At 32.8% G+C, this 17,109-nt stretch overlaps 1 protein-coding gene across 1 annotated transcript; it reads right to left on the bottom strand.

The window, feature by feature from the left end:
* Positions 1–1,371: 1,371 nt before the first annotated feature.
* Positions 1,372–17,095, bottom strand: LOC117687988 (uncharacterized). Its single transcript, XM_066077675.1, has 5 exons — positions 16,936–17,095; positions 8,415–9,309; positions 5,397–7,213; positions 4,640–4,738; positions 1,372–3,012 (listed from the first exon to the last, which is right to left on the bottom strand). The coding sequence occupies exons 1-5, from the start codon at positions 17,093–17,095 to the stop codon at positions 2,750–2,752; spliced, it is 3,234 nt and encodes a 1,077-aa protein (XP_065933747.1). The 3' UTR covers positions 1,372–2,749.
* Between the last annotated feature and the right edge of the window lie 14 nt (positions 17,096–17,109).

Raw genomic sequence — 17,109 nt, 5'->3', positions numbered from 1 at the left:
AAATAAACAATTAAAAATCTATATCTTTGTAACGAGATGGAATTCACCCTTGTAATTTAGAGATTAAGGATAACTTTTATAAGTAGACAAACACATGCGTTTTCACTGTCATTCAAAATTGACGCAAATTATAGCGTGTATAGCTTTAAATTAAACTGAGGACAAAACACACACGGTACAACTTTGGGGAATTACACATGAATAAAGAATACACTAAACTGAGGACCTAATACACACGGTACAACTTTGGGGACTTACACATGAATAAGGTATACACTAAACTGAGGACCTAATACACACGGTACAACTTTGGGGACTTACACATGAATAAAGTATACACTAAACTGAGGACCTAAAACACACGGTACAACTTTGGGGACTTACACATGAATAAAGTATACACTAAACTGAGGACCTATTACACACGGTACAACTCTGGGGACTTACACATGAATAAAGTATACACACTAGACTGAGGACCTTATACACACGGTACAACTTTGGGGACTTACGCATGAATATAGTATACACACTAGACTGAGGACCTAATACACACGGTACAACTTTGGGGACTTACACATGAATATAGTATACACTATATGGACCCAATACACACGGTACAACTTTGGGGACTTGCACATGAATATGGTAAACACTAAACTGAGGACCCAATACACACGGTACACGTTTGGGGACTTACACATGAATATAGAATACACAAAGTAAACATTGCAGACTTTAACAAATATTAAGCTTTATATTGAAATTATGAAATATAGACGATTAAAGTCACAATTTACTGAACTTTCAAACGTTTCCAGGGCAATTTTGCACCTTTTTTTCGCCGATCCTACATTCACCACTAGAAGCAGTGTGCATTTAGAGAACATTAACATGACAGATTATGCTGTAAAACCTTCCGAGATATCTAATTCTGGTCCTAATACTGAATTTAAAAAAATCATACATGTACAATTGTAATTTCTTTTCCACCTGGATCCACGGATTGTCAACATCCCCACATTCATTATGCTTACAAATCTGCCTGATAAGAAACTACAGTATTGCGCGAAACTTAAATGGCAATAAAAATTATAATTTATAAACTTTTGTTCAGAGTATGTGCTAAAGGCTATTCAAGGTATTAGCTGAAAGTTGCATTATTCTTCTTCCGTAGTTATTATAACAAAAATAAGTATTTTAATGTCATTCAAATCAAAATTTTAATTGTACGCAGCATGATCACAATACCACGTTTTTGCAGCACAATAAATTTCTGAACATTACAGCTCATGTGAGCCTCGTATTAACATATTTACATTTTGATGTAATGAATAAATTTCTTACTGCTCTACAACAAATTAACACTAATATAAGTAATCAAAATTTATTGGCAAATATTTTCATACAATTGATAAAATTGCAATTAAAGTTGCAATTATAGTTATCATTTATCATACACTTTCAATCCATTCATGTCAGTTTAAAACTCCACTTAAACATAGCATTTAATGCTGTAAGAAGTTTAAATTTAAAAAAAAAACATCTCCATCCAAATTAATTAACAAATTCTATGTAAAACAATATACTATTTGATCATACATAAATCATTGATAAAATTGTAGTACTTAACAGTTAATTAACATTCTCTGCATATTGATTACAATACTTAAAATCAGCCAATTATTTATTTCCAAATCTCCAAATCATCCCAAACAATCAAATACCTCGTATGTATAGTGCATGTGCATACTAGCTGTAAACGATGCATCATTCATATCATTGTCAACTCTCAACATCCACAATGAAGTAATTCATTTCAACAGTATGAAATATGTCAATATCTACTTCTCCAACATTTCATCAGTGCAATTTGCGAATTTACAAATTCAAATTATTCAGAGTTTACTAATGCTGTCAGTTCACTCCAAAACCGAAATTGTAAAACACTATATATATATACATGTACATACAACATATTCTCTACATTTTGATTAAAATAACCAATTCTTATATCTATCATTAAAACATTTCAACAAATCTACAATTCTTGTGAATACAGTACACATTCTGTTGTTCATACAACTATCATCAATGCACATCAACAGTACAATTAATTTTTATATAGCAAATCTAGCTCATTAATATAATTTGCAGTATGCAAAGTTACTAAATATTTTCTTAATTTCTAGTACATTATATATATTTGTCAAAATCTATTTCCAAACATCAAATCAAATCAATTACCAATTATTGTATAATTCATACAATTACTAACTGTAACCATAGTCATTCATACAACCAACAATGAAGGTAGATATACCGGTACACAAATTGCTCATTAATACTACATGTCCAGTCACTGTAATATTTATTCCAATCCCTCTGTATTTCAATGAAAATGCTAAAATTAATCAAGGTCTATACCCAAAATATCTGGAAAAAAAAAATTGTCATTTCAAGTTAATGTCAACTAAAAACACAAAACCATATTAGTTTTACAGTTGTATTAATCAATTCCAGCTAAAGTTATCATGGCCCTTATTCCTTAGTTATTTTACAAAGGTGAATGCTCATCACAGCAACAAACATGACAACAGTATGTATTGGTAAAGCTATACATGGAGTATTTTCTACAAATTTGCTATTCCTCACACTTCTGTGCTTTATACAATATATGAAAATTGATGTCCACAAGCTATAATGAACTTGTAATTACTTCATTATCAAAGTAAATAAAGACAAAAAATCAGCATTTTCTTTGTTTTTTTATAAGGTTGTACACTTGATCTTTCACATTTCTCCAAGTTCTTTTGGAAAGGATTTTATCCTTTTTTAAAACATTCTCGATATCGTTCTTGCCAGGAACTTTGGACATTGCAATAAAATGGGAAAAATGCTTGTTGACTGAATTCATTTCAGATGGATTCCATGGTTTTTTCTGTGTTTTGTGACGTTTGCCTGCAGAATTTTCATCGGTAGATCTGCCATCAGAGGGTGCTTTTCTTTTCCCTAAAATTACGAGTTTTACAATATAAATTGGTTGATGATATGGTTGGAATGTGAAAAATGCAAATAACTAAGAAGACATACAGTACCGCAACATTTTTTTTCACAAGATAAATGATAGAATTTACGCACGATAGGACAGGCTTAATGCATGATAGAACAGGATACATGCATGATACAATAGGATTTATACACCATAGGAAAGGATATACTATGCATGTTCATAATTAATTAACGAATAATCACGATCTATGATCTTCACGATTTACCCAAAAATGGCATAATTTGATAAAGAAAATGTAGGAAATAAGAAATATTATGCAGAATTTCATTTTATTAAAAAAGTCAAGTTATTACGAGCTGCGTCGTTAGAATAAATTCATTGGAAAAAATAAACTAAAATGATGTATGAATTATCTTTATCAATAATCAAAATACAATGCGTGTTCTTTAATAATATATAATCTATCTAAATATTATCATTTTTTTTTATTGAATTAAATAAACAAATTAGATGACATGCAAGTTAATGTTTACACAGTAATTCAAAACACTCTCTGCGTACGATTTAATATGTCAGACATACAGTTACATATGTTATCTTGTTCCAAAGAATTTTCGATTGTACACATTACCCTATCATCTCCAAATGTTACTTATGTCTTCTTTTTAAAAATATCTTTCGACTTAAGAACTTCAATACATATAGCTTAATATTGTTAATTTGATGGAATGTTTGATAAAGATTTGCATTATTTGTTCCAATATTATTGTTAAAGGAGCGATGAACGACTTATAACTTTAAAATAAAATAGCTTGCTTACGAAAAGGCAGGATACAGCTAACACAATAGGATACATGTAAATAGAGAAACTGATAAAATATAACGATAAACCTGATAAGATTACTGTACGTTAGGATAGGACTAATGTACGATAGAACAGTTTACACGCGCGATACAATAGTATTCATACATTGATAAAGGATTGTAAAATAAATAACTTTGCAGGTACCATAATTTCATCTCTCATTCTGGCTAAATATTTTTAGAGAAGTAAAAAGGAATTTGTCATCTGCATCTATCATACATGTGTATGTAATATGAAAGATACTAAGTATATAAAAACTTTCTGTATAAATTACATGGTCTTGACATGTACTTTTACATTATGAGCAGACAGAAAATATGGTAATGCCAATGTCAACTTTATTCATGAGTCGTATTTAAGCTTTGTTTTTGTCTTGTTTTAAGAAAACAAATTAACCAAGAAAATTGGTTGTTTTATTTGTAAATCAGAATTTGAAATCTTTCCACTCAATTAGAAACATATTTTCTAACAAATATATTCTTGGGAAAAATGTCAGTATGATAATTAAAACACATCTGTTGGGAACTGTTTTGTTATGGATGGGGGAGATGTAAGAAGTTTTTCAAAGATGCATATTGTTCAATAAACATTTAGTTTAAAACTATGACCCTGTGTGGACTGAAGCTTGACTGTTAATGTACCCAACATTTAATCTTGAGAACTGCTTTTTTTTTCATGCATCTAGTTTAAAGTAGAATTATAATATACCAGAAAAGGAGAATATACCAAAAATAAATGTGTACTGAAATAAGGGTACAGACCTTGAGCGCTTTTATTATGAAGACTGTCTTTATCAGTCTGGTAATCCATTTCTCCATCACTCTCATCAGCACAGGACCCATCAATTTCCTTTACCTCCTCTGGAAAAAATAATCAAAAAACGATAAGAGTAAGTTATGAACATTAATTCTTATATCATATATACAAGAAATTAGAATTCTTACCTTCATTAACTAATAAGAGGCCTACAGGCCTTGACAGTCACCCGAGTACCATATCATTTAGATTAACCTGGCTGAGGGTCTCGTTTTTGCATTTTACGCTTCATTTTGGAGTCTAAACCCTAATCCAAATTTTAATTTTGGTTAAAAGAAACTTGCAGACTTTAACGGTAAACTTTTATAACACTCAGTTTTGCTAATAATGCACACGTGCAGTTAATTCCTAAATTATGGCAGCAATATGTTACATGTACCCATGTGAATTAATTGACCTAAAAAAAAGTCATTCACTATACGGCCAAATTAATTCATCCCCCCCCCCCCACGAAAAAGCCCCAACCCCTGCCCCACTCCCAGTGAATTTCACAATTTTACAGTACAACAGTCCACAATAAACATACTATACTAAACCAAATCTAAAATCAAATGTTATCAAAAGTCTATAGATCAAATTTGCACAGGAGGAATAAATAATCACCATTGAAATATAACAAATGAGTTCATTTTAATAATCTATTCACAACACTGAATCCTTCCCTGTCTATATGCCTATGATCATTTAAAGAAAACAACTCACCCTGATTATTAAAGAGCATCTCTGTGACATTTTTCCCCTCGTTAATTAGCATCAACATCTTGGAGATCTTTGTTTTTTGAATGATATCCAATGGTTGCCGATAAATTTCTCTGTGGACTCTTATGTCATGGCCAAGGAATTTGGCTAACTGATCCTGACCGTTTTCACTAAGCTCATGGATTTGTGCCATTGTGGCAATGTGTTTTCTGAGGTTTGTATAGGTTATAATGTTTCCATAGCGCAATTCTATTTTCCCACATATTTCATTCAATACGTCACTTGCCCTTAGTGTTCGTGTGGAGGGTGATGGTCTAGCAAATAAATATTTTCCACATACATTTGCATCACTTCTTTTCTGCATTAAGAGATCAATGCATTTAATCATCTCTGGAGTAAGTAATATTGCAACTTTTCTTTCCTGTTTGCCTTTGAGTTCAATTCGAGTCAAAGAACGACAAAGCTCAATTTCCACGTCTGACAAACTTGATTTAAGTTCGTCATCGTAGGGAACACTGTTTTGTGCTTCAATAGCTTGCTTGTAATTGTCTACAGTAATACGCTGCACATCGCCTCCACGCTTCCTGTTAAAGAGAGTTATGTGACATAGCGTCATCTTTGCCAGCTCAATGTAGAAAGCTGAATCATTCGACAATTTCATCAAAAGTTCTTTGATTTTTTCTTTTAGGTAGGAATTAAGCTTGTACACATCCTCGCATAGAGGTAACATTTTTGGCGCATTATACTTTTTCTCACTCAAAGTTTGTCGTGCACGGGAAGAGATGAGATCGTTCCAATCAGACTCATACAACTGAATGAAAGCTGAACCATTCTCTTGTTTTGTTACATCTGACTCAATAATTCCATCTGATCTATAAATCCTTGCACATCGTTGAAGACTATACCCTATTTTCAGTGCAAGGGAAGGAGTTGCATACATATGTGTATCTTCACTAAATCCAGCAAGGGACTTCACACATGACACAACATTGTTAAATTTCTCAGGACTAAAACAATCCTCAATCTTCTGGATACCCCATTCAGGTGTCTTTTTGGCTTCTCCTATTAGTCTGCCTAGTTCTCTCATTCTGCAGCTGATGTGGTTAGATGTATGTTCCTGGATGTCCTTATTTTCATACAGGCGCTTTCCAAATTTCAGTATGAGTGGATCGCGATATATATACATATAAATGTCATCTTGAGACATGGATAATAAAACATCTTTGTAAAATCCTCCATTAATATGTTCTGGAATAGGTAGTAAAAAACGACCTTCTTTCACTCCTTGATTTTTTTTATCAGTCTGCTTACTAACACATGTCTTAAAATGATCACTCAATGAAGTTTTGGAGTACAAACCCTTGCAACCACTACATGGTATAAATTCACTATGTGCTCTGGTCTTCTGCTCTCTATACTTCGGTATTAATGTTCCAGTTCCATTTTTCAGAACGTTGAAGTTGTGATCCCAGTCTCCTTCATTTCTTAATGTTTTCCAAATTTCTTTTCTTTCGGCACTGTTTTTGGGTAAGGAAAGAGCCTTAGCTACAATAACTTCATTTTTGTGCATTGTTTCCAAGTGTCTAGCCAGTTTTGGGTACAATTTTCCACAAAATTTGCATGCATGTTTTTTGTCCCATTTCTGCTTTCCTTTCTCTGTGTTGGTTTTCTGTACAGTGATAGTTTCCAAAGGGATAGATATTGGCACAACAATACTTCTCTCAGAATCATTACTGTCACTGACATAATCGGGAGGATTGGATGAATCTTTCAAATGTAGCAAGGAATGAACTGCATTGTCATCTGTATCACTAGAACCCCTATCAAAAGGAATTGTATTAATTCAATCTGACAAATAGCAAAACTCATGTTTCTATAAAGTTCACTACTGATGTACTTAAATTTAGCAAATTCATAAAAATATAAGAAATACTAGACATGATCTCATTGCGAGCAACAAATAGGTTTTCTGTTTGATTATGAATTAATGACAGGGTTCAACTAATATGTTGACATTATTTCATTTCTAAAATTTAATAAATCCACCTTAATTGGGCAAAATCATAACAAATACAATAATTTTATTAAAATCCAAAAATCTTAAGAAGGGCTTAACTAAAAGCCCGAATGATTTTATGCATTACTTAACAAAAACTGGAAATTAAAAGGCTTAATATAAAACAAATCATTTTACTAGGTACAAATTAACAATTCTTCTAAATCAGATTTGGTACGAGTTACTATATTAATTTTCTCAGACTAATTTTTGGCCCAACACTGCAGAATTAAGATTTCCAAAAAAGGTCATTTTTAAGAGGCAACTCTGCAATGTGTTGGAATCACTTCCAGTGACATTCAGAAGTGACGGACAACCTGCCCATAATCAAATTTGGTAAGTTTAAAACATATTTTGATGAAGAAAAAAAATCCAAATTTTTAATTTGAAATTTTTTTAAAACAGTTTTCCAAAAATGCCATTTTAGCAGACCAGAAGTGACGGATGATCAGGGTATTAGCTGAAAATAAGGAATCTACAGTATATTCTTGTTTTTGTACATACCTAGTTTCAAAAGGGATAGATATTGGAACATCAATACTTTTCTCAGAATCATTACTGTCACTGACATAATCGGAAGGATGGGATGAATCTTTTAAATGTAGCAAGGAACAAACTGCATTGTCATCTGTATCACTAGAACCCCTATAAAAAGGAATTGCATTAATTCCATCTGACAAATAGCAAAACTCTGTTTCTAAAAAGTTAAGTACTGGTGTACTTTAACCAAGAAATTTATAAATATAAATAATATTGAATTTGCTATAGGTATGTTAATTTTTATAGTGATTACTAAACAACAAATTAAGACTGATGAACCCAATTCTGTATAAAATTCAAATCATTAATTATACTCTTATTTTTATACAATCCTTTATAGACTTTACAGAACCTATTCTTGTAAATAATGATCAGGTAGAAAAAAAAGAATCTGCAAAATTCCATTTTTTGAAGTGTCTACTTACTGATCAGTATCTTCTGAAGGTAAATAATCAGAATCATTGGAATCCGAAAAAGAAAACTCATCATCATCACCAACAAAATCATGGTGTATAAAGCTGTCAAGTTTCTCTGGAAAATCTGTGGCATTCCCAGGTACACGGCTGTCAAGTTCCTCTGAAGGATCAGTGGCATTCCCAGGTACACGGCTGTCAAGTTTCTCTGGAGAATCCTTGGCATTCCCGGGTACACAGCTGTCAGGTTTCTCTGGAGAATCCGTGGCATTCCAAGGTACACTGCTGTCAGGTTTCTCTGGAAAATCCTTTGCATTCCCAGGTACACAGCTGTCAAGTTTCTCTGGAGAATCTGTGGCATTCACAGGTACATTGCTGTTAAGTTTCTCTGGAGAATATGTGGCATTCCCGGGTACACTGCTGTCAGGTTTCTCTGAAGAATCCCTAGTACTCCCAGGTACACTGCTGTCAACTTTTTCTGGAGAGTCTTTGGCATTCCCAGGTACACTGCTGTCAAGTTTCTCTGGAGGATCAGTGTCATTCTCAGGTACACTGCTGTCAAGTTTCTCTGGAGAATATGTGGCATTCTCAGGTACACTGCTGTCAACTTTTTCTGGAGAATCTTTGGCATTCCCAGGAACACTGCTGTCAGGTTTCTCTGGAGAATCTGTGGCATTCTCAGGTACACTGCTGTCAAGTTTCTCTGGAGAATATGTGGCATTCTCAGGTACACTGCTGTCAAGTTTCTCTGGAGAATATGTGGCATTCCCGGGTACACTGCTGTCAGGTTTCTCTGAAGAATCTGTAGCACTCCCAGGTACACAGCTGTCAGGTTTTTCTAGAGAATCTGTGGCATTCCTAGGTACACTGCTGTTAAGTTTTTCTGGTGATTCCGTAGCATTCCGAACTAAAAAAAAGAATACATGTATGTCACTTTTGGACAAAAATAAAATTAACTAAGGTTGTCTAACCAATCACGATAAACAGTTTTATAAAAAAGAATGCAACATAATTATAAGATGAGGGCTTTATTTATTTAACTGGCATGGTAAGAAAAAATCAAATTTAATAGCTAATTATGTAAATTAATAAAGAGGACTTATCTAAAATCGACAGGGGTCTTTTTAAGTATCCGAATATCTAAAATCGACAGGGGTCTTTTTGAGTATCCGATTGCAAAGTTGTATAGTGAAAGATTATTTTGAAGCTGACAAAATATATTTTATTAATATTTCTATTTAAATTTTCACTTAACCAATTGGTCAATGAAGTTCCTAGTTTCACTTGCTTCTAATAAGATTTTACATGCCCCAAGCAATCGAATAGTTGTGAATATACCGGTAAATCCCTGAAGTCTTTATTCTTCATTACTTCCATTTTTTTCAATGTTACACAATTTATTGTAAATGGACATGTATGTATGACTTCTAATAGCAGCTGTATGCTTGCAATACAACAAAGTGGACAACTGAATCTTTTTTACATGTCTTAATGGTAACTGATTAAACTGACAAAACTTAAAATGAACTGGCGGGATTTATATCAAGGGTGATAATTGGTAACTAGTTAATTACCTGGTACATAACACAGCTTATTCAAGTGCAAGTCCCCATAGCTGTACCGTGTGTATCAGGTCCTCAGTTTAGTGTATACTATATTTATGTGTAAGTCCCCAAAGTTGTACAGTGTGTATTAGGTCCTCAGTTAAGTGTATATTATATTTATGTGCAAGTCCCAAAGTTGTACCGTGTGTATTAGGTCCTCAGTTTAGTGTATACTATATTTATGTGTAAGTCCCCAAAGTTGTACCATGTGTATTAGGTCCTCAGTTTAGTGTATACTATATTTATGTGCCAATCCTCAAGTTTTACCGTGTGTATTAAGTCCTCAGTTTAGTGTATTCTATATTCATTGTGCAAGTCCCCAAAGTTGTAATGTTACTCAACATGATGGAAACAATTCAAAATTGAGCAATTGGTTAATCAGATGAAATAAATAAACTCATGCAAATATAATCAAAAGAAAAAAAAAACTCTTCACAATGCTTAAAAACTTTAAATTCAGCAGGATTTAGACTGCTACTGCATATATAGCTTTCAAATTGTCATATACAGTCTAGACTGCCATAGCAACTCTCTGTCTTATGCGACCATATCAAGACCCACATAACATATTTTTCATTGATAAATTATGTCTTGAAACAAGTTATATCTTATTCTATACCAATATCAAAGACAACAAAAATGCTAAACCGGCTAATCTTATAATTGCATGGTTAATCTGATAATTTTTCTCGGGCAAATTGACTATCAGATTAAGTGGAACCCTCGGTATCTAGATTCTCATCCTGATTTGGATTAAATAATGGGGCTGGTGGGTGGATTTATTTTATATTATCTTTTAAAAACTATTATTTTCACCATTCATGTCCTAGAAATTACAACTGCTCTATTCCTGAAATATTTAAATTGTTAATGCTAATATGAGTATACAAACCCATTTGTAATCTTTTAATTTCAACTTAACTGCACATGCAGAAAGACATTTGTATCTTTATTATAAAAACATGACTGGAATCGAACGTTTATCCATGTTAAGCAGCCATTGCAATGTTTGTATGTACCGAGCTTGATATTTTTTCCCTGAAATACACTGGAGCGGGTCATTTTCAGAGAGGTGGGCGGGGATGAGAATCTAAAAAGTAATTTTATGTTGCCTAATGGCCATGAATTTTAAAATACAGCTAATAATTAAATCCTAGTTTTAAGATAAAAGATACCGTACATAATATTTTATCTATTTGAAACAATGTACTAAGTTAATAATGATTAATGTTGGATTGTCACATAAGACAGTCTAGATTGTATATAGATTGACTTTACTCCAAAGGACAAGTACTGTGAAATCATTAGAATTTGTGGTGGCTAAATATTTGTAGTATTTGTGTGTAGCACTCCCCCACAAATTTACACTCTTGACGAAAACACATTTTGAAAGAGTACCTGGGTAAGTCATCATACTAAAACTGAAAACCAATGCATCTATGAAATTTCATCCCCACAAATGAGCAATAACCCATAGTTCATGAAAATTGGCCCTCACAAATTCAAATAATACCACAGTAGTCTAATGATAACGAGTTACAACCTGTAACAAAACAAATAACAGAATATAATGCACAAAAAATGAAAAACATTTAAGGATGTGTATTACATGCACCTCTTTTGGACATCTACAGAAAAAAAATATATGTTGTCATTGGACAGCAAAAAAAGAAGGCCACATGCTATATCTGGTAGTTTTTGCCTGACTTTATGACGTCAGGCATATCAAAGGTTTAAAAGTTGCCTTCTCAGAAACAGTGCAGACAGTCAGAGCAAGCAATATCAAGATTTTCAAAAAAAAGATTGACAGACAGACTAACAGGGGTAACAACAATAACATTCTTTACAAAGTGTGGGTATAATTATGATTACTTAAAGTGTAAAATACATACAAATTTAAACAACAACATGTGAAAATCTTTCATCGACTATTAAATCACAAAAACTTCCACAATCAACATATGCAATGGAGTAATTACCTTTCCTCTCCAAGGATAGATGTTGCCTGGGCCATAGTCATATACCAGTTCTGTATTAGAGGATAATGGCCTTAGAGAGAAAAAACAAATGACTGGCTTTTCATCAATCTCCATCACTTTTGGTCTACAATTTGGATGGATATGATCATCATTTAACAGACGTCCAAATGATCCATCTTCTTTTGAAGCATCAACCCTTGATGAAAATAAAATAAGCAACATAAATTTGAACCTTGCATAACTGGTATTGTCACAGTGAAAGATATGAAGACAAAATATCTAAAATTGCAAATCACTTCATAAGTTCTACATATATATGTGTATGTAATAAAATATAAAAACAAGGCTTTATATACGTAAAAGGGTATACTGAAACATTTTTAGAGCTAGATAATCACAGTTCACTAGGGCTGTGTATTGGTAAAGATTTTCTGATACATTACGATACTCGCTAGACTTATTGAAAGCAACGGAGGTTGATGCAAACTATCCATGTAAACACTGAGGAGATCCAAAAAAATACAATAAACCAAGAGGTTTCTCACACAGCCCACAGATTTTTGCTCTCTCTGGATTTATCATACGTTTTCAGAACATCTCAGTGATTATAAGGAGAATTTACGTCACTCAAAAGTAACCTTCCTATTGCTTTCGACAAGTTTGGCAAGTATCTAGTACATTTTGGAACGATGTGTTTATTATGCGACAGACAGATGTAGTTAGACGATAGGGATAATTCATTTGATCATTTTCCCACCTAGATCTCATCAGAAATCGTTGGAGATATTAATATAGAACTTGTTTAAAAACATATGTTGAAGTAGTGATGTTCTAATCATTGATTATAATCTAAAATTAGTAGATTATTACCGCATTCTAAGTGCTCGATTATAAAAAGTTTCATTACAATTAATTGGTTGGGTTTTTATTTCCCTCTCAACAAGCGCATATCATATAGCAGAATATTTGAGACCCGAACTATCAATACACCAAAAAGGAGCTGCGGTTTAAAAATGGCTGATATGTCAGACGTGCGCTATCCCTACCCGTGAAATAAAGCACAATCTCTTGTTTGGACATTTTTTTGTTTCAAGAAATTGAGTGTTGAACCGTCTAGCTACTAAAGAACATCTTTTGAATACAGCATTTTTATGGCAAGAAATATTAATAAATTGAAATATCAAAGGCCTATTAACAAGTCAGTTAATTGTATCTTGTTTCTTTACATTTTTTTAACACTTAACTAAGAAATATGACAAATTTTGATTATTATCGATAATAAGTTAGTTGCAGAGAGTCGATTATTGATTATGAAAATCTCACTGATTCCTATCACTAGCTTGAAGTGAGGACCTCCTATAAATCCAAGACGGCGGGTGTCGTCCTTTTACTTTTTCTAATTTACATTGAATATACTTTTTAACATGATTGAGACTGGGGTTTTCAGTGAATTTTATCTATTGCAATACACACACCTTAGATTACCAATTTTAATCAAGTTTTCCTTCAACAAATATCTAGAAACTCATTCTCCAACAACCAAGCCCTTGTATTCTTAACATAAACAATTAAACATGGTGAACATGATGTACAAATTAAGCAGCAAAAATTTCTTACCAATAAGGCTTTCCTTTGAATGTAAATTCAAAAATATACGTGTCATCTACATCTGGTTCTTTCTCTAATAACTCTCCTTCATACGGTAATAGGAATTCATTTTGTCCAAATTCTTTCTTTGTAAATACACCTCTTCCTGAAAATAAATAAAGAACTTCCATTAGGGGTTGAAATTTACAAGATATACTTGCTGTATGCAAATTAAAAAATGAAATTGTGCGCTAAAAGAGACATGTGGTTGCCAACTTTTGCGAGTTACAAAATAATGGTCTAGCTTTTTCGGATTTTGAGGTTTATGATTATCCATTCAGATTTTAATTCAGAAGCTTACACTAAAGAAACTGTAGATGTAGAAACATTAGTTAGGGTGTTTTGAATTATCCCAGAATTAATCCTGTTAAACACAATCAGTTGTTCTCTTCTATCTTTATCCTAAAACAAAGTCTCAATACAAACCCTAAAATCATTGAATTTCACAATTGCAAACAAGTTCAAACTATACTCAGAAATACTAAATAGAATTCAAATGTTGGAATATTGACAGACTGTTTCCTCGTTAAGAAATTATTTATACCTTCACAAATTAACAGAATCATGATATCACTGCATTTTTCACAGCCCCTTAGGCATCTGACAAACACTGCATTTTAACAGCCCCTTAGGCATCTGACAAACATTTTATTATTTTATGTAGTAAAATGATCAATTTTAAAATTATATACAAGAATGGGTTCCTCAAATTATACAAAAAAAAAGATTTTATTCCAATGCAACCTAGTTCAAAATCACTTTATTGTATCTAATTGTTAATGATATAAACAATTTTTAGGATTGGTCTAATGTGTGGAAAACATTTTTTCCTTAAATTTAAATTATTTTGCAGAATATTTTTGTTGTACTTAATCATTAGGGCCTATATATTTTTACAAAGTTCCCAAGATAATTTCATTGTTTCCTGACTTTTTTCTAAACATTTTTAGGGTTTCTAGACCCTTGAGATCAACATGGGACCTATCAATATGTAAACCATCAAATTGAATTAAAATATTTTATCCTGCAACTACTTCTTGCATTGACCAAATAAAGGTAACACAATAAACCAAAGCTATATTCGGTAAATGCCCCAATATAGCCTCATGCATTTAACTAACGTTCAAATACACTATGACATCATTTTTCTTGCTTGGTTTATACGCCATGGTGTCATGGTTTCAACTGCAGATAGGCAGCAAAATCAGACGAATTAAGCTTATTAGAGATGCAAAATGTGATATTATGTTACAGGATAAACAAAATACATGATGACGTCTTAAAATATGGGCGATATTTGGGCTCAGTCCAAAAACATGAAGAATGCCTGGCAAGCTTTCTTTCCCTTGCCCAAATACCATAGATTACTAATTAAATGGAGGAATTAATATCCGCGTAAAATCGCAAGAAGCCCCCTCCGCAGAATTTATAGTCTCGTCATTATTTTCTGAGAGTTGAGAACCATAAAAAATATATATTTATTCGTGCAATTTGATTCAAACCAGTGGGATATTGCATGGTCATGATCCATCACTTCTAGTGTTGTCAAATTGGTTGGAAATGATAATTGATTAATCGGTCAATCGGTTGTCTCTTACAAACTGATGATCGGCAAATAATTGAATCCATTACAAATTGTGTTCAATTCATTTAAATGAAACACTAAATATAAGCTAATAAATAGGATGTATGCTGTATTGTTATCAATGAAAGTGTTACATATCTTTTGAGATTAAAAAAAAAACTAGTTTGCAACGGTTTTTATTTCACTAAATATATAATTATTTTATTTATCTCAATAGGAACTCAAAAATATTGTTAACAATGAGATTTTTAAATACAATTGAAGGTCAAAGGTGATCATTGCATACTTTTAACATTAGATTTGTTATCTTTGTATAAAGATATCCTTGATTCACATTTTGCTTATTTACTTGATATTTGTTAAAACCTCTGGGTTCAAAACTAATGACATTCATTCAACAGTATGAAAAATTTCCAAGTTTTCTCCTTTGAAACACCCCCACTAGCTTATCAGGTTTCAACACACAGCTAAAAAATATGATGTCTATGGGGATTTTGTACTGCAAAGTGACCCGCATGACAATGTTGAAAATTCTGTGAGGAATTTAAAGTGACTTCCGAATGGATGTTAACATTCCCCATTTGGCCCTATAATTATCTTGTTTACCATAACTAACCTTCTTTATATTTCATGCAAGAAGTAACTGGGAGGCCATTATACAATTGCCCCAAAACTTTTAGAAGTTTGAATGCAAAGTCTATGAAAGAGACACAAATTGATGAGTACCCGTAATCTTTACATTGCATTGTTTACAGACACAGTTCAAAGTTGAAAACTATCACTGCTCTAAAAAGCGATTTTGTTTACATGCTGAAAAAAATACACATATATGAAAATTGTATGTCAAAATAACTAAACCAAGCTATTCTGAATAGCTTTATTATCTACATAAGTTTTAGAAGCTATACTGGCGTGCGACCAATTCTCGCCAAGTACCATTTCTCGCCAGTACATTGCGACATCATTTTTCATATACCGGTATTATTTTTTGTTTTGATAAAATGACTTCACAATGTACTTGCGAGAAAAAGTACTCAGCGACAACTGTTCGCACGCCAGTATAGCTAAATCAGGAGATTGTGTTGGAGCTGTATAAGCCATAAGAAATAAGTTTTGTTCCTGTGAATTTTTCTGAGTAACAAATGATATTGTTTCAATTAAATTATCTTGACTATTTTCCCTTTCATCTATTTTAATTGCACCTTTATCACAGGTATGTGTATTTCCATTAAAAACTGTCCAAATGTACTGCATAAATATATTTGGACAAACTATAGATAGATGTGGTATGTTCACAATTTTTAAACGTTTTAAATAAATTTCTAAGGCCTATTCCCCCCCCCCCCCTGGAAATTAAAATTTCTTAAATTTACACAGTAAGATGACCAAATGTATGCCTTGGAACCCTCCGCCCCAACCCCAGGGAAAACTAGGCCTAGCATACAACCGAGAAAAAATCCTGGATCGCACTTGAGCAGCTGTTGAGCGTTATGCACAAAGATATTTCTTTCATGATTTGCAAGGGGATTTTAAAAAGTATACATTGTGCATTTCTCGGAAAGTTCACTATACAACCCGTCTTAATAAGATTTTCATTTCTAATGTTATGCAAATCGTTGGAAGAAAATCACCGAGTGCGAGTACCCCCCCCCCCTTCCACAGCACATCGTATTTCAAGTTTACATCATAAATGCCATCGAAACATGTAATCAACATACCTTTATTCGGAGTTTCTTTAATATAAAAGGCATCCCGGTCAATGATTCTTTGACCATGTTGACCTGGCCTTCCCCGTTCCCTCCGACTTCTTCTCGACATACTTTTCCCCCGCTTCAACAAAATGGCATTTCCGTTTTCTATACACACGCGCATGCGCATTTCGAACATGTGTA

Source organism: Magallana gigas, chromosome 3 (assembly GCF_963853765.1).
Source record: "Magallana gigas chromosome 3, xbMagGiga1.1, whole genome shotgun sequence".
NCBI classification, from domain to species: domain Eukaryota; kingdom Metazoa; phylum Mollusca; class Bivalvia; order Ostreida; family Ostreidae; genus Magallana; species Magallana gigas.
The sequence above is the reverse complement of the archived record's forward strand: the minus strand, read 5'-3'. Positions and strand labels throughout refer to the sequence as shown.

Bases quoted from the DNA above. Each gene is read 5' to 3' on its own strand.
- LOC117687988 (XM_066077675.1), bottom strand. From the start codon at position 17,095: ATGCGCATGCGCGTGTGTATAGAAAACGGAAATGCCATTTTGTTGAAG. The intron at 7,214-8,414 runs GTAAGTAGACAC...TCCTTTTGATAG, and splicing joins CCTTCAGAAGATACTGATCA to GGGTTCTAGTGATACAGATG. The intron at 4,739-5,396 runs GTGAGTTGTTTT...TATTTTTTCCAG, and splicing joins GATGCTCTTTAATAATCAGG to AGGAGGTAAAGGAAATTGAT.